The sequence below is a fragment of the Ylistrum balloti genome, unplaced genomic scaffold (genome assembly GCF_031769215.1).
Source record: "Ylistrum balloti isolate Yb309-2 unplaced genomic scaffold, AGI_CSIRO_Ybal_v1 Utg370284, whole genome shotgun sequence".
NCBI classification, from domain to species: Eukaryota; Metazoa; Mollusca; class Bivalvia; order Pectinida; family Pectinidae; genus Ylistrum; species Ylistrum balloti.
In genome coordinates this window covers 48,872-73,158 of record NW_026782217.1, presented here as the reverse complement: position 1 = coordinate 73,158, position 24,287 = coordinate 48,872, and the positions used below count along the sequence as shown (strand labels likewise).

At 33.9% G+C, this 24,287-nt stretch overlaps 1 protein-coding gene across 1 annotated transcript; it reads right to left on the bottom strand.

The window, feature by feature from the left end:
- Positions 1–1,123: 1,123 nt before the first annotated feature.
- LOC132552863 (neurogenic protein mastermind-like) lies at positions 1,124–24,098 on the bottom strand. The gene is made up of 12 exons (XM_060217053.1): positions 24,068–24,098; positions 21,978–22,434; positions 21,590–21,748; positions 19,997–20,084; positions 19,573–19,693; positions 19,125–19,374; positions 18,152–18,281; positions 17,402–17,618; positions 16,185–16,349; positions 14,626–14,758; positions 10,542–10,644; positions 1,124–4,620 (listed from the first exon to the last, which is right to left on the bottom strand). Exons 2-12 carry the CDS (start codon positions 22,418–22,420, stop codon positions 2,362–2,364), a joined length of 4,068 nt encoding a protein of 1,355 aa, XP_060073036.1. The 5' UTR covers positions 22,421–22,434; positions 24,068–24,098; the 3' UTR covers positions 1,124–2,361.
- Positions 24,099–24,287: the final 189 nt, after the last annotated feature.

Here is a 24,287-nt window from a genome sequence, read left to right as displayed (position 1 = left end):
ACGTAGTACTTTTTCTTTTGTTTATTAAGTCATAAGAATATCTTTCTAGAATGTTTTATATACAGCTTTTATAGTGTGGATATCCTGTAAAGCTAATGTTCAAATGCTTTAAAACATAATAAGAATAATTTTATTTTTTCCTTCCTAGATAATCCTTGAAGGAGTGGTCGGATCATCATATCGAGGAGATATTGCTATAGATGATGTTTCTATAAAAGAAGAGAATTGTTTCTCCTGAAAAAGAGCAGTTACTCTCAGATCACTTTAGTGTCATTTAGCTGTATGTGAATATATGGCATCATACAAACTCTAGCATATTTTAAAACTGCATACAATTTGCCACAAGAATGGAAGCGATATATTAATCCGTTAATCGGCGATATTGTAGAACATTCAAGGTAGTTTAATGGTAGTCTAATTTAAAAGAAAGCATTGCAAGAGACATTAAAACTAGAAATGAATATCATCTTTAAATAAGGACGAATAACTAGCTGAAAAATAAAATGGAAAGTTTTAAGACATAACATCTAAAAAAGATTTTTTTTATCTCGTTAACTCAAGGATTGTCTCACGCTTGAATGGGTGTAATTCTGAAAGTGAAAAGAGTGGATATTTTCGAAGTAAAAGGCAATACATATGTATATATCTTAATATGATGTAGTGTTGGTGTTCGTAGAATGTTGATTAAATGGATTTTTATATCAGGTACAAGCTGGGTTCTACTATCTCCCTATCTACCATGTTTAATTATATGTGTGATTGAAATGAAACAACAGAATGCTACACCTATAACAAATACTCCACTAATTATATATATATATATTTATGAAAATATAATTTAGTGATTGACAAGGTTTTTTCTTCTTTCTATATATATATTACACAAATTACATGCTAGCATAGTAAAATGCTGCAACTCTTTAAAACAGAAAACATCCCGTGAAATGCTGAAATAGAGATGGATGGTATTTGATATCCACTATGGATCATGTCTATTTTACATCTCGATGTTTGCATTTCAAATACTAGATGCCTTCATGGTCTTTATATATGACTGATATACTTGGTATTATGTTTTCATAAATGACTTCCAACCCTGGAATTTAAAAGTAACGAGAAAGAATAAAAGAGCTTCTACATTTAATCCACAAAACACAATACAAGAACATACATAAGGTAGTAACATAAAATATGAGCATTGGTAGATCCTATTTGGGGAAATTATGGTAGAACTGATATCATCAATACTTATTATGTCATTTCAAATTCATCATCATAATACTCATGCAGAGACAACATATGTACTATGACACTATTTATTAGCTGTTCACATCAAACAATAGAGAGAATTACTTCTTACACATATATCTGAAAACGCATAATACAGAAAGCGTTACATGAAATGTACAAATTCATACAGAAAGAATGTCTTTAGCAAAATGTTATGAGTGAAACAAGCGAAATTCAAACGTGCTTCATAGCAAATTTGTTTTTTCCCTTAGTGTAGTTAATGCTTAAGTACATAATCACTGACCATTACCTATTAAGGGATCATTCATGATATTTATTTCAAAAGACGCTGAAAAAAAGTGCAGATTTTGGAGAGGGTAGCTGAAAAAAATCCTAAACTGAAATAAAACTCGAGGACACACAAAAAGTAAAGTGAATATAACATACAAACTGAACTATCTACATATTAGTACCAATAAAACAAGTCTTTCGCTGAAAATGACCCCCGCTTGCCCAAAATAATGTATTTGTATAAAGCTATATTACCGCACTTATGAATCATGCACACGAATAATATATTATAGCGAATCAAACTTGCATTTCTTATTAAACCTGTCTGAATACTCGAGTAGCACATGATCTAAATATATGTAACTTAAAATCTGAAATAGAAACGAGGGATGAAGTTGCTTAAATGCATTTAATTCTTAAAGGGTATGTCTGAATCATCCTAAGATCCTAGATTAAACAATAGTTTCCATGCTCAAACTGAAAATGGAAACAACTGAATGTAATATTTCCAAGGAAATAGTAATTTCTAACTGAACGACCATAATAACACTTAAAGGGCGAATGATAAATGTAGATTGTCAACATTTGTTTTGACAAGCAAATTTCTGATCAATCTGCATGAAGAAAAATTTAAGAAACTGTTCATTAACTTATTTTTTTCCAAAGAACTCACATATCTCAATAATGAACTTCATCTTTATTTAACAAGAGAAATAAAAACGCTTTTAAAATGTTCTAGATCAATAAGACTTTTTACACAGTGATAATAAATGACCATTTCATAATTGGTATGTTATGTACAATGCATGATAAATATTGGCATGACAACGCTATTATCATTTATAAATGTCTGTTAAAATGTCCTCCAGGACCACCAGGTCTGGGACCCCGCATCATTCCACCTCTCTGATTAAATCCTCCCCGTTGTCCAAACGGAGGTCTTCCACCGCCTCTCATCCCACCATCAAATGGATTTCTAGGTCTGAAAGGTCGAGGTCCTCCTGGGCCTCCTGGACCACCAGGACCACCAGGACCTCCTGGTCCACCAGGACCTCCAATACCACCTGGTCCTTTGCCTCGTCCCGGACCTTGGAATCTTTGCCCTGGGCCTTGCTGGCCTCTGAATGGCGGTCTTTGACCTGGATGGCCTCTTGGACCAGGACCTCCCATCAGGGGTTGTGGGCGACCTCCATGACCCCCTCTTCCTCCATCAAAACCTCCCCTTCCCCCATCAAATCCTCCCCTGCCTCCATCAAAACCACCTCTACCGCCATCAAATCCTCCTCTTCCGCCATCAAAACCTCCCCTTCCCCCATCAAATCCTCCCCTTCCCCCATCAAAACCACCCCTGCCACCCCCGAAACCACCCCTTCCTCCACCTGAACGATCATCCTGCATACCATATCTACCCCCTGACCTATCATGGTTAGGTGGACCACGCTGATTACCAGAACCAGGCCTGTTATCGTTAAAATTTTGCTGACTTTGTTCCTGCTGCCTATCAAAATCATTTGAAGGGAAAGAATCCCGTTTATTATCAGGGGACTGCCATCTTGGACTGTTCATACCAGGACGGCCACTTTCTTCCTGTTGTGATTGCATATCCATGCTTGCAGCTGAAGAATCACCTTCTGGAGTAGGAGATGGTGGTGCATCATCTGATGGTGTATCCCACTTACTAGGCCTCCTCCTCTCACGTTTTGGTTTATCAGATTCCTCTGCTGTGTAGCTTGGTTTACTCGTGGAATCTTGACTTCCTCCACCATCACTACCAGCTTCACGCCTTGAATCTGAGGATTCAAAATTTCCAAACTGACCTCTATCAGCTTCAAAATTATCCTGTTGAGGTTGCTGTCTACCCCTGGCATTATCAACATTCTGATTTTGTCTCTGACCAGAGTATTGCTTCTGTCCTCCATATTGGGTCTGGTTGTCAGATCTGTATGTGGTCTGTTCTTCTTGGCGACCATAAGAGTCGCGTTGATGCTTTTCCTGTGGGAACTTTTTCTGCGACTCAAATTGTTGTCTGGCTCCAGAAGAAAACTGAGTATCAAATGACTCGTGCTGTCTCTGTTGGGGTTGTTTTTGTGAAAATTGCGAATCTGAGGACTGATTACGTGATCCCGGTCGGTTATATGACAGCTGATTACCAAATCCTTCCTGTTGGCGAGAGGGTTGTTGTTTTTGTGATTGTTGTTGTTGTTGCTGCTGCTGTTGTTGTTGATGCTGTTGTTGCTGTGATTGTTGTTGCTGCCAAGAATTTTTCCATGCATCTGCTGAATTATTACCTGAACGGTCTCGGTTTATTGCTGTATCTGCTGCTTCTTGACTTTGGGTCTTGCCATCCTTTTCTTGCCAGCCTTGACCTCTCAGAACATCGCCAGCACTTGCGAGTTCTGGAGGAGGTGGTGGCGGTTGTACTGCTGCCTTCCTCACAAAATTTTGATCTCCAGTTGCTATCAACCCTGCGCCTGTCATTTGACTCAATCCACCACGATCCATAAATGCAAACTGCTGCATATTAGCATACGCTGCAGCAGGATGCCCAAGCAATGATTGTTCACCAGGTACTTGGGGAAGTAAGCCTAAACCCTGCGGAAGACCTTGAGGTAAGCCCTGTGGTAAACCTTGGGGCAGACCTTGAGGTATTCCTTGTTGTAGGGTTTGCTGATCCATAAGAGCTTTAGCTTGAGCAGCCAGCCCAGCATAGAGTCCCACACCTCCATACTCAGCCCGCGCCCACTGATGCTCCTGCTTTGGCACAACTTGTTGTGGTCTCTGTTGCGCAGCTAGGAGAGCTGCATACTGACCGAGAGCTGTTGCTTGAGGCTGTTCCTCCTCAGCATACTCTTGCTTAAGTAAATCTAAACCACTTGCACTAGTTGCTGTGTCATACCTCTGTCGCTTCTCTGCAGGCTCAGAAGATTTAGAAGTATGGTGATCACCCCTACCTCTAAAGTTTGCTGCTTCTGCCGAATAGCTTCCCCTGAATTGAGCACTTTCCTGTGGACGACCTTGACCTGGTAATGGTGGTCGGTCCTGACCTCTGTATCGATCAGGGAACTGACCACCTTGACTAGGAGCTTGGTAACCTTGACCCTGTAAGGAATAGCGAAAAAAGGTTATCCCCAACGTTACCTACTAAAGCCAGTTTGTTTTAAAATAAAACGCTTGTGAATTTTTATTTACTATTTCTCAAAAATTCCAGTTTTTGTTTTCTAATTTTTTTTTTCTGTACTTAAAAGAATGCACCTATCTGAAGATCATAATTTTGAAAAAAAAACAAGAAAGATTTTTTTGTTAAAACATATTTCTTTATATATCTCCTGTTACAGAAACTAAGCTTTGTTACCTTCACCCAATTCCTATGTTAAATAAAGATTATCATATTACTTCTTACAATGGCCTAATACCTAACAAGCATTTGTGTCTTTCCCCACCTTTGTACTTTTTATATTGCTGACATTATTATTTTTATGATCATCTGTCTGTCAATGACATGCATTTTGCATAAGAAAGAGGAAGATTTGTCTCATCCATAAAAGCAAAAGAAAAAGCTTTATAATATGATTTCTTAGTGACTGTAACAGTCCATTGTGAAAATGTTAATATTTCACAATTTAGTATAAACATAGTCGCTACTATTAATTTGTATCATATAATCATTGTAAAAATGTGAGAAGTTCAACATGTTCTGTCAAATATTTTGTAGTTAATTTTGTCACATTAAGACTAGTTTTGTTTTATTGAATAATGTGAGTGATGTGATTCTATAATGATTTAAATAACACCTTGCTGGGGCAAGCTTCAAGTCAACTAAAGGCCAGGTGATCTGTCAATTGATACAAGTTTCACAGCAAATCTATGCTAAAACAATACAAATCTATGCATGCTTAAACACAAACCATTTAATTTCATGCAAAGGAATAATGGATAAAAAAAATGTGTAAGTAAACCTTTGCCACACCAACAAAAGTAAAATGCACTGTTGGATTATCTGTGACATGTTTAAAAGCTTTTTGCAAAATATTGTGCATTTGATTATGGAAAGTGGGGTGTTTTTCTAGGAAACTAATAACTGTATCAATTCTGATGAATTCTAAAATACATCATCTTTTAAAATGACATGTATGCTAAACAATTTCCTGAAAAATCCATAAACTCATTAAAACTAGGAATGTTTCATACATGGATACAAACACCAACAGTTTTGCATATCACATATTTTCAACTTTCAACTTAGGTAAATGAGATATCTTGCATTGGTTAAGAAAACACAGCATAAACTGAAACCTTGTACTGACAGGTGTTCATAATGTTATGTCTTAATGAAATTAATCCAATATGCCTGACATTTTTTTAAAGTTTAAATTATGGAATCATTCCATTAGAAAATTGAAATTTGAATAAGGAATTTACTGTTAATATCTTTCTGTTTGGAACACAAAAATATCTTAATTTGTATTACTTCTCAGATTAATACTTCCAAAGGCAAACTGGAGTTTGAGTAAACAGTAAATGGTGCTAAGATATTAAAATACATATTAAGTAAACACTAGTAACAGTGAATACAACACATTGTAGCATAAAAAGATCACAAAACCCAAAGTATCATAGCCTTACATGTTCTTTTGAAAGCAGTGGAAAAAATATGTTCAATGTGTTGTTTCAGAAAGAATAGAACTAAAAAGGGGGTGACATTATATTGTGATAATACTGATTGCTATATATCAATTGTAAAGATTTTTTTGTTGCATTGGTGATTGAACATGAAAAGTTCCTATCCCTGGCATTATCACTGTCGATATACAATGCAGAAAACAGGCACCATCTTATGCTTCAACAACTTGTCTAAACAGGTAGTGCCATTACATCAGCAAAATTTGCTTTTTTGATCAATCTACATCAGCATTTAAAAAAATGTATGTCATTCATTTGGGAAATCTAATATTGACAATACGTCCTTATTACTGCTCATGAGAATTAGACAAAAAAACATTGGACTTTTCTATGAACTTCTGTTATATAAAAACAACAGACAGAAATGACAGAAATACAATTACCAAATTATGAAATTATTTAATGTTAAGATGGAAGTTGTCACATACCTAAATGACCAAGGGAGAAACAAAAAAATGTGGCATATATCAGATCTTTTTTTCCTGACAAATGAAATTTATAACAATCCAAATATGTGAAGCATATGAATCAAACCACAGTACATATAAGTGAGTGCAATGAGGAATTATCACATGACAAGAACTTAAATTACAAACAAGGAAATAATCTACTATGAATATCGTGAAGGTGATAAATGTTTCTTAAGGTGTTTAACAAGTCAACAGAATCACATTAAAACTGAGTTAGTCATGTAACATGATTTTACCAATACACAAAGAGATATCTCATGGTCAAGGGGATAATACAGCTGTACATCAAATGGAAATCCTACCTAGTTTTGATGAAAATTTAGGGTTGGGGATAAGACAAGTTGCTATAATGTTGTCATGTTTGCAACCACTAATTAATTGATCTGAAGATCAACCTGATTGGTCTGCATGCTTTACTGAACTGGAGAATGATAAAGACCTAAGTTCATTCCAAGAGGACATGCTGATCAAAAATGTTTGTGATGCTCAAATACACAATACAATGTGAAAAAGTTACCAATGAGAGTGGTACACATGCACAACAACAAATGTGCATTAAAAATGAGTTTGAAATTTAGAAATTTAACTCAGCAACAATATTCTATTAAAAAAATATATATTGTGGGAAAACAATACAAAAGTGGGACTAAATATACCAGTAATGGTGGTGGAATGAGGGATAAGCTATTCAATCAAATCTATGGTAAGAAATATTAAACTATCTGGGGTATATTCATTGATTCAAAACTTTGCCTTAAGATTGTAGACTGAAATTTGTTAAGGATGTTCTGTATGAAAATTGCTCCTATTTGTAGTACCTTAAACAACTAGCAGAATCTAAATAGGTGATATGACATACTGATCAACTAGACATGCCTAACAAAACAGAATTCAGTGTTGTCTGAACACCATCAAAATTAAGGGATATACGTTTTTTTCAATGCCCTGCAGCATTATGTGGATTATAAGTTAAGCTGCAGTCTGTCTGGAAAAAGGGGATTTTATAATTAGCCAAAGTACTAGTGAATTTAGTGTCCATTAAAAGATGTGGTTTTATCAAGGAGCACATTAATGGAAGTGGGGACTGATTTGAATTTAAAAATACATGTTTACGTTTCCAATGATAATACAACTTAGGTTATATGGAATAGTATTCCAAGGAAGTTGCCATTTAAGGGGCCTTGACACTGAGGATAAATTCTAAACCTGGTAAATCTTTAGTGATGGAAATGGCATTTGAATATCATACAAGATCTCATTTCCCCTTTCACTGAAAACAACTGCTTGATACAGATCAACTACACACTTTTGCCACAACTTGAAATCACCACAATCATACAACAAAATATGACAGAAAATACTTTTACTGTAAGAATGAGAATGGAAACAATGTGAATATAATGTAATACCTCCAATCCTAATCAGTAGAATGCTTTGCAGTATGACTATACATTAAAGCTGTATAAGTGTAATACATGATAATATGCTTGTAACTTGAGAGGCATATGTACTAAAATTAGAGAGGTATCTACTGTGTTCATAATATCTATGGTCTTAAGGCTATCCTGCCACAGTGTTCTATCATCAGATTTGATATAGAACATCAATGAAATCTTTTTGTCTCCTTGTAGCTAACAATTAAAGGTATAGCTCATTCCAGACTCTTCGTCAATCTCTATATACTCTAATAAAAACCAACATTTGAAAGGTCATAATATGTATTTGTTAATACTTCGCTTTAACCTGAAAAAGAATCTGAACCTGCACTGTAGTAGACATAAAAGTAGACTGAGGTATAACAGAGGAATGAGACAATGACACTACTATAACCAGCATCGTGCACCCATACATAAACGTTATTCAAACATGAAATACTGAAATATGTGGCAATATTTTCTGAATTGTCTACTCCATTATGTCTTGCTATTTTGTAATCCTTATTTTTCAATTGCTTATTTTTTATTGCATGCAATTTTATACATGAATTTATTTTATTTGGAGGAAATAAGATACCTGAAATGTAATCACTCTAAAAAAATCACATATTACATATCCCAGTTATTTTTTTTTATATTATCTAACACTCTAAAGACTGAAACTGGATTAGATTTCATATTTCATCAAAATGGTTATGAGAATGTTATTCTAAAGGCCATAACGTTCAAGCTAGAAAACCAAAATCCAGGTAATTATAATGCAACTATCATAGAGGTCATATATTATCTTGGCTACAGGATTTCAAGGAAACATATGAATGAAATATTACAAAATATACACATTTATATGCAGCTTGAATGAGAAAGGATATGGAATTCCCAATCTAATATCAAATCTGATAACTAAACAGAACCACACCTGACACTATCTCAGCACTTAATAAACATTTTGTGAAACACTGGATGATTTATGAAAAAAGAAGCAAATATGGTGTATAATATACGAAGGATAGTGAAATTTTAGAAAAGATTGTAAAATAAGTCGCTAATAAGTTTATTATTTACATAATATCAGATATACTTAATAAGTAGTTGGTTGACTACTACAAGCTATATCTATATTAAATATTTCATAACATCTTCATCATGAAATAAAGAACATGTGTTTTTTGTGCATGATGATGATGACAACATTCACCAGAAATAAGGCTAGAAGCAGCGTCTAAACCAGCTACAACCAATGACATGGGGTGGAGTAGATGTAATAGGAGGGAGAAATTTAACTGAAAAAAAAATCTGAAATCATGCCAAGAGGAAGCTGATACACTTGGACAGAAAGTCAAACAAACTGAAAGAAAAATGGCCAGTGCATTTTTGTATATGCTGTCTAAGATTCCTATGTTAAGCATTAATGAGAATTTGGTGAAGGTCATTAGATGTATAAGAATCATTTTTATCTAGAATTGACTATTTCTGCTGTATATCTCACTGAGGGAAATAAACAGGGTCTATACATATTGAATATATATTTAATTGTTTAAGATATTCTGCTAATTGCATGGGTTTAAATATGGAGATATCAATATAAAAAGGTAATATTCCTGTAGGAATTTCAACTAAATATCACATATTGATATATCCAACAGTGAAGCAGTGTGTTAGATATTCAAATTTGCTAAGTAAACACAAATTAAAACTGAAACAGAAAAATAGGTTTTGGGTGTGCAAGAAGTAGAATTATCAATAAAGCTGTCAAACTTCTGCTTTACATTGTTTATTTCATTTTCATAGTCACTATTTATTGATTGAATTAGTAATTGAGGAAATAAAACTGCCCTCATACCACACTTGATACAATTATTGTATCATTTCAAACAACACTAACAACATAGACATTAATGTATCAATGTATGTAACAAGAGGACAACATAAAAACTTATGTATAAGTAATCTTCATATAAACAGAAGTCTGTAAGTTTTCACACATGCACACATTACACATAAAAGCAGGTGGAGAAGTCACCCAAACTAAACATGCAACTGTGAGTGTGCAATACCCGTTATATCACCCTTAAGTTTGAAAGTCTAGAAACAGATCACCGACATCTAATACCAAGACCTAAGTACCCGTCTAGGACGTAATTTTATGAATATATTAAGATACAATTAGTATGCAGGATACCATGAATACCCATGGCCATAATAAGCTGGTAACAAAATAAGAGCACATAAACATATTCAGCAACACACTAAATAAATGTGAAAAATAAGCAGATGATGTAAAACATCTGTGAGTAACTGTCCAAAAAAAAAAAAATTTTAAAAAAAAATCAAACAAAAACCCCACCAATTTGAATAATGGATGAACAACAGGTCTGGAGTAAAATTGAAGCCAAGTTGGTGTCACTCCCTTTGGCTTTGTTCCTTTACTTACCTGTCTAAGGTCTGCTGGGGGTTGGAATGGTCGATTGTCTCTTCCAAATCCTCCTGCACCTCCCTTCCGTGGCGGCCTGTTAGCAATTCCCTCCTGGTTGTAGCTGTAAGAAAACAGTCATGATTTTCCCGCAACATAATGTTCTACCTCTTATATTAAAGCAACATTGACTTGGTTGTTCTCTAGAAACACCACAACCATTGTTTGTCATGCATATTAAACAATACACTACAAAAGATACACACAGCTGCAAATGTAATGTAAAAAACACAAAAAATTGTCTTTATCAAGAATGTGTTTGTTCCTGTAACTAAATAACAGAAAAATATTGGAAAGTATAAGAAAATATAGAAAAGAGATGTCAAAATATCATGACATTTCTCCCCTTGTCCTACATATTGTAAGAATAACAGAAGATGCGCAGACTAAACATGATGGCAAAGAAGACTTGGTGCATTTACCTAGACCTGTTGGGATTTGAAATTGTGAAAAGAAAAAGAGAAAAACTTACTGTTTCTGAAATTATTTTAGTTCTTGTGGAAACATGGAAACCGTGGATTACACAAGTACGAAATACCTATCTAGTTGTATATCTAATTTGGGATAAAACTCTTCTTAGTAAAACTTAGTAAAATTGTCCTATCTCCGACCCTCCTTGTCTCCCTGATTACAAGTAATGTTTCATACTTAAAATCTTAAAATTGCTCATTCTGTGCTGAATGTATACCTTATTATACCCCCAGCCTTCAACTTGATGTATCTATCTACATGAGTTTGAAGGTCAGACATGCAGACTAAAAATCATTGTAAAATTTGGGATGAATCAGTTTCAATCTCATTTGTATAAATACCCAAATATTAGATGTACTGTATTTCTCAACAGATTATTTATGTGTGGCCTATACCCTTCTATCATGCAAAATGTTAGTAAAAATTGTCTAATGATCATTTCAGGCAAAGGCTCTTTTAGAGCTCCCATCTGAAGACATATTACTTATTCAAATGTAAGAAACTTGTTTTATGTATAAGATGCACACCTGGGTACATTGTAATTAATCTATGCACAGTGACATTGAACCAACAGAAATATGCCAAAGCCTTTAGCTGTGAAACATTTTTCAGTGATTTCTGAAAACCTCAAATTCTCCAATAACATTCTTTTTATCATAATCATGACTCAACCTATTCCGAAATACTGCACTTCTGTTATAAGTGGAGAAAAATATTTCAAAACTCTTGATGTCTGCACTCCTAAAATTATCGTAACCACACAAATAAAAAACATTTATATATTTGCAGATTCATTTTGATTCTGGATGGCTGAAAAGTAGAATATCAATTCTGACAGCGATAGAAGTAAGCAATTAGAGATTATAATTTAAGTAATCAGAGATTCTAATTTTAAGTAATTAGATAGAACTTGTAACACAGCAGTATTACTGGCAATCAATTCACATTAGCCTCACTTGCTTGAGAGGCCAAAATGCTTAATAAATGTCTATAAATTAAAGACAATTAATTCTTGTCAAACTTTAAGATTAATATGGACAAAATTAAATATTTCATTGCAGAATTGGTATGGGACATAGGAAATGAATGGTATATAATATTTGACAGCAAGGGTTAAAATCTGTAGCAGTAACAATATCAAATGAACTGTAACTGAAAGTACTGTTTGAAACTACTCATAATGCAAAACATTTGCTATGTTGAATATATATCAACACAGACAAGCATACTTATAAACTCAATATTTCATTATAGATTTAAGATATGGTCATTACTCTTCTTTCAACAAATTTATTGCATCCTTAAACCTCAAATACATGTATTTCCTCTAAAGGAAATTCATGTTTGATTCTAATTTTATGGTATAAATATTATATTCACTATTTAAATAAAAACAAACTTTTAATTTGTATGTAATCAGCTTAAAAATCAATGTCAGTATTCTGTAACATTAATGAAAATAGACTGATGTCTATGCATATATCCTGTACTTGCGTATATATGGTAGAACAAGTTCACACAAGTGTCAATATATATAAATATTCAGACAAACATGCATTGTACTACCCATATGAACACATACTAAAGACAAAGAAGTATGTTTCACACGAAAAATAACCACATATACCCAAAAAATTATTCATTGATATGCATGTACCCACAAGTATGTGTGGCTAACGTGTGAAGAAATATTTCATAATCAATCAATTCAGTGATTTTCACAAACTGCTAATTAAACATAGAACAGCTCTTCCCATCAATATTTATATCTTCTGTTTTACTTCTGACATTGTTTTAATTCAATTTGTTTGTTTTAATGCAAGTGCTAACTGTTGAAAAAGTTGTAGAATAAATGATACATTTTGAGAAGTTATGTAAGTTTCCTATATCTTAATCAATTCCCACACCTTTACTGGAATGGAATTACTGATAAGGAGGTAACAGAAAATGGGAGATTTATGAGGATTGTAGAGCCTAAGAGCTTACGGTGTACACATATTATTAAAACAATGATAAACATGTCTTTTATTTCACTGAAAGAAAAATGAAAATACACTACTACAATGAAAGTACACGAAGTAACAAAAGAAAGGCCAATTTTTAAGTCTACAATTATAATTTGGTCTCCTAACAAAGATATTACATGACTCAGTATTTTTCATAATTGGAAATATCAGGTTTCGAATAAACCAATCTGTCTTGTGGTTAATCTGAAAATGTAAGTCCAATTCAAGGAAGGAATAGCCATTGTAGACTTCAGCTGATAACCTAATATGATCGTGTAACAAGCATGGAATACCCATTGTAGACTTCAGTTGATAACCTTATATGATCGTGTAACAAGCATAGTGTTTGATATAAAAATAAAGTCATTAAAGTTGCACAGATCAAGCCACACACATTTTTGGTAGATAGAGAATTTGTATCTCGTGATTTGGTTACAGAACAGGTGCTTGATTATAAACTAGAAGCTCAAAGAAACATCTATAAAGACTTATTTAAGGTACATGATCTGAATCCCATGAGTATCTGATATCCATAAAAAACATACCAAGTAAACTCTTTATATACATACTTAAATATATAGATAATTAAAGAAGGTTGCTGAAAGTGAATATGATGGAGAAATTTCCATAAAGCTGGTGACAAATGTTTCATCAAATGAATCACCCTTATGGGTCAGCCTTTCATATTTCCAGTAATGCTCCCATCATTAACAATAAATTTCAACAAATGATCTGTTACAACTTTGAAATATATGATGTTTCCTTATTTTGCAAATTTGAAATTTGAAATTAAAAAAAAAAGAAGAAAATTCCAGCTGTTAAGAAGCAGAATAAAGTTGTCAGATATACAACACTGGTACACTACACAGTAAGAACTACTTTTTTGTGATTGGATGCACTATTTCTCTAGTATTTCTAATCAGTAGTTGCTGTATTCCAATTTTCGCAACCCTACAGCGCAATGCTACATATTTCAAGCATGGAATATTGTGTACAAAGCTATATAGTAATAAAAATTATTGTGAAGTACTTAATTATAATTATTAAAAAAAACTGTCAAGTTGTATTTACTAAATTTCATACCATCAAGAAATAACACTATACCTATTAAACCTTTATCCAAGATTTGCCCATATGCTTTTATCATAAATTAATTCCTCAAATTAAGATTTTTCCAGATATATCAAAGAATCCTCACATTAATTCCTTCTAGAGTCCATAATTAGATCAGATACCCCAAACAGAGGTTCACAAATTAACTTCTGGGTTTCAAGGAACCTTAAGTTTGTTTTTTTTAAATGTAATGATTGTAATCGAAGACTTCCCCCACCCCCCACCCCGCTCCTACAAATGTGGATATTTAAGGCAAGAATACCTGGAATAAAGGAACTGATATACATACATCCAAGAATCTGACTCATTGAAGCATTCTACCAATCTGTGACAACTCAACGCCACATATAACTATTAAACTACATTATTAAAAATCATTTGGTGTTACAAACCAAATCAAAGGGCACCTTTCAATACTGAGAATATTCTGGAGGTTTTTTTTAATGAATACTTACCCCTCCACCAACACTTGGCACTTCTCTCGAGGTAATTCTATAAAATCTATTCTATCAAATAAGTCATCATTCTCTGCAGGTAGTTTGAAATTCCCTTTCATTTCTAGAACAGCCGACTCTGGTACAAATTTACCTGTAAAAATAATGTGATGTTGAAAGTATCAATACATTATAAAATGTTCATCACCAAATTCATGAAGTATTCATTGAGAGTAATTCTACGTAGCATTCTGAGCTAATACCATAATACCAGCTAGGTTTATGTCACAATAGATCTCACAATGAACATAATTTGAGTATAAGGAAGTAGTCTGGTCCGAAATGATTTTAACATGTCAAACAATATCCTGAACTGTAAGATGAATCAGCTGAGAGCACCCGCTCTGTTTTATAGGATTTTTCCTGATTAAATAGTAAGAATAGAAAGAGATGAACATAATGAAAAAGACTAGGATGCAGAAAAAGAGCATATTTCCAACAAATTTAGTTAGTTTCTGATCATGCCAGACTATAGAGAAGAAATAATAGGAATAAATAATTTAGAATTTAACTTATATCATGGGAGAACTCCCACTGATACTGCTTTGTTATTTCAAAATGTAACATTCAGCTTTGACTCTCCACATGACCTTAGACCTATCATAAACTTGAAAGAGTTTTGCATTGCTACCATAATAACATTGACATTTCACCATTTAATCTTGGTCTTATACCACAGAACATCTGTTATATTTACCAAAAAACGACCTTTCAATTTTGTATAGCTGTGACCTTGACCTTGGACAAAAGTGATCCTGAATCACTTGCATCGAATTGAATCATGTTTGGTTCACAGCTTCTTGCATTGAATAACTTAAAATCAAATCAGGAAATACAATGGCTACAAATAGATTCTAATCATCTTGTATGATTTTAAAATTGTAAGGTTGTTGGGACTGGCAATGAAGACTAGACTTCCTTAGCAGAATTACATTTTTCTTAGTAATACATAGTTTTTTTTTTTAAAAATATCAGTCTATCCACCTGATATACTATTTTCAGTTGATTGAAAGGATTTCATTTTTCAGTTTATTGAGTTGAAGATGACGTTTTGCCACCAGCAGGGTGTGCAGACCCATTTGATTAAAATATCTACCCTGTGCTTTCATTTCGGTTGATAATTCATAGACATTGTCAATCCTATTTGGTTTTTAGGGTTATGTTTTACAACTCAAAGTGGTGACATACCTTAGACTGCTTGGAGGCCACCATTTTGTTAACTAACAGTGAATGTAAATTTACACCTGAATGAAATTGATTTCCAGAATTCACTATTAGAGAGAGCACCCCAAACCATTATTTAATAGTTCCCAACCCAGGATCTACAAGCTATATTGAATAGTATATACCATAGAGATTTGTGGAAAAACTTATTAGCAATTATGGGACAATTACTGTCTTGAAAGACCATAACCCTTGACAAACGTTTCTGTAAAAGCTACTGTTTTACATAAAAAAAACACTCAGACTTTTATCCCCATATGCTACAAAACAAAAATGTATTGGGAGTTTCTTTTTACCATCTTCAACTGTCCGTTTTTCAGATCTGCGCTGCAAATCTGCATCATCTGGTTGTATTACTGCTGCTATCCTATAGAACCCATTGAAATTCTTCATCTTTCTCCTCCTAGCTGACGGGTATACATTGGTCTGGTCCAGAATGTAGTTCCTATTCTTTTTACACCCTACAACAAATTTACAACAACAATCAGCAACATGCGAACAACTGTGTCCTCTTATCTTCTACACATTAAAGTCTAAGATTAAAACAATATTTTTGTACAGACACAATTTTCATTTTCAATTAATCTTATTTTATTTCATTCACCAAATAATCAACTGCAAATATGGATCTTCCAATTTCAAAAGTACCGGTAAATATAATAATTTTATCAGTTTGGTTTTCATTAGGATTAAATGGGACATATGGGTCATTTGAAAAATTCTGATTGATAAGTATTGGCATATACACTTGCAGTGAATGCATTGTATATATAATTGTAAAGTAAAGGAAGCTGAGTAACAAGCTTGTACAAGTGAAAAGAGATGAAACATACTAAACTGTGTTTCCTGATCAGCTGCAATACCAATCATGGTAAAGGGAAATTTTAAACTTATGTTTGCCTAAAAAATCAGAACAGGAAAAATACTTTTTCAGAAATAGCAATAACAATCTTTACTTGGTAAAATCAAAGATGGCTGCCTGTCGGCAAACTCAAATAGGCACAACTAGGGACCTAAAGAACCCTGTACATGAAATTTGAGAAAGATCTATACAGCAGTTCTCAAGAAATCATGATAAGATACTTTCAAAATCAAAAACTAAGATGTCTGTCTGTTAGCCATTTTGTTTTTCTGATCTCTGATTTCTGTCTCAAAATCAAATTGGAACAACTAGGGACCAAGGAGAACCTATATATCAAATTTAAGAAAGATCCATCGAGTGCTTCACAAGAAATAGCAATAACAAACTTTCAAAGTCAAAATCCAAGATAGCTGCCTGTCTGCGATTTTGTTTTTTTCATCAGTCCTAAAATCAAAAGGGCACAACTAGGGACCAAGGAGAACCTACATATGCAATTCGAGAAGTATCCATCGCATACTTTTCAAGAAATAGCGATAAAAAATTTAATTGTTTATGGACGGACAGATGCAGAGCGATCTGAAAGCCTGTCATTTGGTGGGCTAACAAAATTGAAGCATTCATTCTATATATGATGACGATGCTGGTCATTACCTGTTTCAAATAGCTTGTTGAGAGCTTTTGTTGCCTTGTCAATGAGAACATCCCAACGACCATGATAATTATTCTTCCTTGGAAGTCCCATGACTTTCATCTTGTCAATCAACGTGTCTGTGCCAATGATGTTGTAGCGTTTATCTGTGTGAGTTTTAGCCATGTTAACTCCCCATGTTGTTTTACCAGCACCAGGAAGGCCAATGATCATGATCATCTACAATAAATCAATAACATAAACTATAGCCATATCAAGAATGATAATGTCACAATGAAGACATTAAATAGACAAGCAATCTCACAGTAATTATGATACAGAAAAATGTTTCTTCAATAATTGCAGTAAATTTAATGATTGGAATAAAAATGTTTTACATGTGTTTCTGTTTCTTCTATGAAATGAAAAAGTCATACACAATTCTATAAGTATGCACTTTCTTCCATTCTGTTTGACTGAACATATGAACCTCTACTGGAAGATTCTATCAGTATGTTTTTTTCTGCTATTCTGTTTGATTGAATTCATATACATTACTGAAGATTCTATCAGTATGCACTTTCTTCCATTCTGTTTGATTGAATCATGAAACCTCCACTGGAAGATTCTATCAGTACGCACTTTCTTCCATTCTGTTTGATAGAATCATGAACCTCTACTAGAAGAGACAACTTTTTGATGTTATATATGACACTAGACAGATATTATGTTACATGTACAATAAATGAAGAAATAAAGACACGTTTTTTTACCTCACAATCTGATTTCTTAGCAGGTGCTTCAAGGCCTCGAACTCTATCTATTGCAAGGAAATGACTAATGTAGTTATATCCTGGGGGAGGAGGGTACCATGGACCTTCCTGACCAAAATTCAGTCGGAACCTGAAATTATATAATTATGAGTAAAAGTAAACAAAAATCCATTGTATACATGTAAGATGCTAAGAATAACTTGTTATTAGCTATATAGTCAATATACTGTTAGGTGGGTATAGACTAAGGGGAGATAATGAGCCTCCTATATATCTTACTGATTATACATTATAACAAATTCACAACATCAAGGACTCTTTGTATTACTAAAATGAAATAGAATCTGGTATATAAAATGCATTGCTAACAATACACATTTGTCTAGTTTAATCATATTCCTGTTGATATAACATTAAACAATTTCAATCCAAACCACAGCTTGGGCTGCATTTGCATAACCTGGTTGAAACGATTTATTGGAATTATTCCACTATTAGCGAAAGCACTTATACCAGATGTTGGACCAGATATGTGTAAAGTTAAAAATGCAGTTTTGGAATTTCCAGTCAAGCATAAATCCATTCACTAAAATTAAGATGCCATTCATACTTTATATCACGATGCTTCTGGAAATATGTGAGTGCACTGACCCTACTATTAATGCTGAAATTCTTAAAACAAATGATATTCGGCAAATTAGTTTTGGAGAAAGGTACGACTGGACCCCTCAAACTGCATGTACCAAATATTCTGCAGTCCAGCTTTGGTCCTGATCTGTACTTGGCGTTTTTCTTGCAGGTTCAACTGGTCCAACAGCTTACGTGAAAGCATCCAATGTCTCAATAAACAACCACAAAGTAGCATTACCAGAATTTCCATTATAGATTCTTGTAGATATTAAGAAGAGCTATAAGGTTAACAACCACTGACTGTGGGTATATATTGAGCACTTCAAAAAAAGTTTAAACTTGCCTGCAATTTTTTGAAAGAATGTGAGGAAATAAGGCAAATTCCTTTTCTCCTGCTTTAAAATTGTGCAATGATGCTGCGATGCCAAGCCACTGCCCATTTTTGGTATAGGAAATGGTGGGAGGTCGAGAATCTAGGTCCAACAGTGAGCCTATGATATCTCCTTGGCCAAACTGCTCCCCATAATTCTGGAATTTACAGTTCACAGAAAATTTGCCAGTTCCTCCATAACCATAAGAATATGGCTCCTCTCCTGAAACAAAACAAAAATACTCAATAGAATTGATGCATCTTCTAAAGAAAGCGAGCAAATATTTTTCAAATTGTTTTTTCCTTATTTTAGCATGTTACAACATGTTATAATCTAACATTTGCAAGATTCAAAATTGTTCCTCTTGCATTTATCCTTCCTCTTTAAGATTTGAGGAATTCCACTCTCCTACAACTTTACCTAATTGAAAAGATGATCGGTCTATAGACCATCCAATACGTATAACATGAGGGTTTGTTTCTTGGTGGTCGTCTCCAAAGTCTGTTGGAAGGTTTTCAGTCACTTGAAGTTCATAATATACCTACAAGTTACAACAGATATCCATATATGAATGCTGGCAAAATAATTACAAAATTACAATTAATAATTCCAAAAGCATGTCACATTTTTCACTGAGAAGATGATTTTTTAAATAAACAACTACTATATGTAATATATTTATTTATAAAATATATTCAGTCTCTCTCTGTCTACACACTGAAATTGAAATATTTTGAACTTGTAAATCACAGCCAGAAAAGATTTTAAAGCTAGAACATTGTTCAATTTTTTGTTTTTTTATTTTTCTCAAATTTGTTTTTGTAGGAATATGATATCAACCTACCTTTCCTCTTGTGACTCCATATGTTGCCCTAGCTCCAGCCCAGCAAAAATTGAAACCTGGTGGATTTACCATGGGTTGAGCACCAAATCTGTCAAAAATATTCTCTTAATTCAAAATATTTTCCTGACCAACATTTTTAGCACATAATTCAGAATAAGAATAGCCTAGTGTTCTTTTGAAATGGTTTTCTAAATCACCAACTGTTACATCTGAGTTTGGAGTCACAACACATCAAAATTTCCATATGCCATGCTACCCATTAAAGTTTACCATCATACCATGCATTTTCTGAAACGAGGTCTTACAGTTCTTACAAACAGCTCCATAAAACATGGTCTTACATACATAAATGTAAGAGTAGTAGGAACAAAAAACATGAGAGCAAACCACTCTGCATTGTACATGAAATATCAAGTTTGTCTACATCAATGTTTGTTAGTTCTATTAAGAAGCATATACTACAGAATAACATGTTTGTAGGCCTATTTGTGACTTTAAGAAATCATACGTTTAATAACATTTCAATTTACAGTATCATTCAGTGCTCAATTTGATCCTTTTTCTAATATCACCTATAAACCTCTTTCATCACTGCTACCTTTTGTAATTAAGCAAAGATGATTTATTTTTGCAAATTCTGAACATTGTTTGTTAAATTTGATACATGTGATGGTCTCTGTTTAAACCATGTAGACTGCCATGTTTGCAGTCACTGTATTGGTTGTGTGGGACATGGGCCAGTCAGTGACATTTCCATACACAGAATCAGCTTTTTAACACTTCATTAACAATAATGCAAGTTACAATGCCCATTAAATGAATTAGGGGTCTTGTGTTTGTTTTTCCATAGCAATGTGAAAGCCAATTACAGTGATATGAAAGCTTGTAAGGATTCATATACAGTATCTTCTCACTGAATCTAAACACCCTTGCAAGGTTTACCTGAAAGTTAGCAAATACAGACTTTTCATAATGAAGCACTTGAGAGACTTGATTATCATAGACAATTAAATTAACAATCAGTGAACGGACCAAGCTAAGTTTTACATCAACATGTGCTGTTTATGTAAATTCTGGGTAAAATTAAAGTCAATGATCATGTTTTATTAATCAACAAAGCTTAACCATGAAATTCAGTGTTTATTATCAATGTTTTAATTTGGGGCAATAAACTTTTGTGATTTTGCTTTTTTCAAATTAAAAAAAGTAAATGATACATGGAAAAAAGTTGGTATTGCACATAAAATGTTGGTTTAAATAATATCTACTTCCCAATATCAGAGCTGACTCCTCACTTTTAAAAGATAAAAAGACAAATTAGATAAATTCTTCAAGTTTGAACTCCCCACATTTGAAGCACTGGCTGGTCTACCAATAAAATGAAGAGGACAAAAAGAGAGTGTTAAATTGGGGAATAAATATAAACCCCATTTTATAAATTGTAGGCATTTGCAACTTAGTAGCAAACATGTATCCCAACCTGTCTATTTGTTACCTATCTTTGATAACAATTTCATAACAATTCTTCCTCAAAATTATTTAAATGTTTATCAGTGAATTGGCATCAATCTATTTTTAACCCAAAGTACTTGCCCATCTTCATCTATAACAAGGTTGAGGTCAGAGTTATAATCATCTAGCTCCATTTTAACATTGACATCATAAGATCCTCCTTCTTTTACATCCTGTTGCCCAACCAGCTGTTGCTGCTGACTCTGCTGCTGCTGTTGTTGAGCTAAGAGAATCTGTTCACTGAAATGTCAACAAATCTAATGATAAGTTGTTTTGAGACTGATTTTCGACATGGCTGATCTATCAATAGAAACATAATGTGATAAGCAATTTCCTATCCTCAAACACTCAAAAATATTCAATGTAGAATTTCTAAGTTATTTAAGAGTCATTTGCTTTTAATATGGTCAAACTAATGACTTGGTAAGATAGATTTTATGATTAAAAAAAACTGCTACTGTTGTCCTACCTGAGGCCTAATGGTGCACCATACATGGCTTTCTGGTTAAGTGACTGCACATCTAATGCAGTGGAGGTCACTGGCAGCATTGGAGGGGTTGGTGCTCCCTGAACACCAGCTACACCCTGTACACCTGATAATGCCTGTATGCCAGGCACTCCCTGAAGACCTGCCACACTCTGCATGCCTGGGATGGCACCCTGAAGTGATGTTACAGCTGGAGAAGCCAAAATACCTCCTTGTGTACCAAATCTTGCAGCCGTTGTGGCTCCTGTAGCACTGAGTGGCATCTGCATCCCTGGCAGAAAGGCAGCACTGGGCTGGGCAGTTCCTCCACGAGCCACTGCTGGGTGTGGCATCCCATGAGGCAGACGTACCACCATGTAGGGCTGTTGCACAGACTGTACGGATGGCATCATCATGGGCACAAAACCACCGGGATACTGATTCATTGTTGTTGCTGTACCTAAAATATATAGAGTGATTTATAGACATCCTTTAGAACAAAACATTAACACCTTAAGAAATCATATTTTGAAGCAATGAAGATTTACTTAATATTTTTGTATGCCAGTCAGTTTAATGAATTGAAACCTAAATAAGCCGGATTCACAACCAAAAGGTGACTGCCAGATATATTTATTTTGGACAAATGCCAGGTCACATTGAAACTAGCTCATCAAGGAATAGCTGAGGTCTTGCTACATACAATTACAATTTCAAGCTTTTCAAAATGCTCAAAGGTTATACAGTATGTAATATAACACATGTACATAGTAACTAAATAAAAAAACTGACTGAAGGATTTTTGTGGTACTCAGGGGTCTGGAAAAATATTTTAAACCACTAGACACAGGACTAGTGGGCTGAAAAATTTACTCGTCCGATTGGAAATTTACTTGTCCAAATTCAGCTATGAAATGGGGACTTAATCAGCAAGGATGCGACGTGTGACTTTTTTTCTATTTCTATTTTAAGTTTTAGAGAAAAAAACTATGCAGTGATGACTGCTTGGCGCTAGACATTGTGCGTGACTTAGGCCTAGCCAGTGTTTGCGTAGCCATAGTGTTTGTTTACATCCGTCTGACTCTGTGCTGCTAAATATAGACCTGTACATGTCGGTACCACTCGAGAGCACCTGACACCAGTATGACCGCGGGAAAATGACTAAGGTATTCCAAATGCTTTATTTGACGTCATGGGAGTTCCGGTGTAATCAAAAATTAGAATGCAGACTGGAATATTTTGTTTTCGAAGTACCGTAAACACATTTCTTTGCTTTATCTATGAAATAACCTTGATAGAAAAAAATGAGATCATTGTAGCATTTATCATTAGGGTTCAGTAATGACCTCTTTATGTACTTGTCAATAAGACTTTCTGATAAAGGTAATATTTAGCGAATATACATTGCAAGTGAGGACTTAATTATGGTAATTAGCATGGCCAATATATCTATATCAATGAGAACCAAATATCAAATAAATTTCAAACAAAACTATGATGTTTGTTCTCTCTTTTGGTCGTGTATTATTTTCTATAATTAATTTTATTTCAATCCCATTTGTTATTTTGAATAACATATACTTTTCATACCATAGAAGTTCTTATAACATAACCAGTGGAAGATTAATTCGAGTGTGACGTTTCGATGACTACATGGTCGCCTTCATCTGGCAAATGACCTGTGCGGAGCTTACTAGCACTGATGTAAGAAACTTTCTTGTGATTCATATTAAGTGTTACTACATTCAGGCTGGCATATGCGATCTTTATCGCGATTTTTCAGAAGACTCATAAATGTTCTAGATTCATTAGGAACCACGGTCATTACTTTTATGGTAATTCAAAACATATTCACTTGACCTATCCGATGATCACAATTACAAACAGAATTTTCTCCAAAGCTTACAAACACCGCGTGCATATACGAGCATTAATGCCGCTCATGAATTATGAGCTCAAATTACACCATATTCAACACCTTGAAATGTCGTTCATGCAAGGCAAAATTTGAAAAGAAACGAAAAATTAAAATCCCAATCACTAGATATCAAATTTGTAAACATCGATACCAATATTTAGAAATGCTCTAGTACCTATTCAGACAAGAACAATGCCTTAGCCCATCCTCGGCTTTCTTGGTCAAGATGGCGTCTGTAGAGACTTTCTTATCTCCAAACGAGAAGAGTTCTATTTAATCAATATTACCTCCCTTCATGTTCTAAGTGGGGAGAGAGAAATTGAATTTATGATGATGATAATAATAATAAAATATTCATTTACTTGAAAAGGCGACTGCAAATTAAAGGCTTTCGG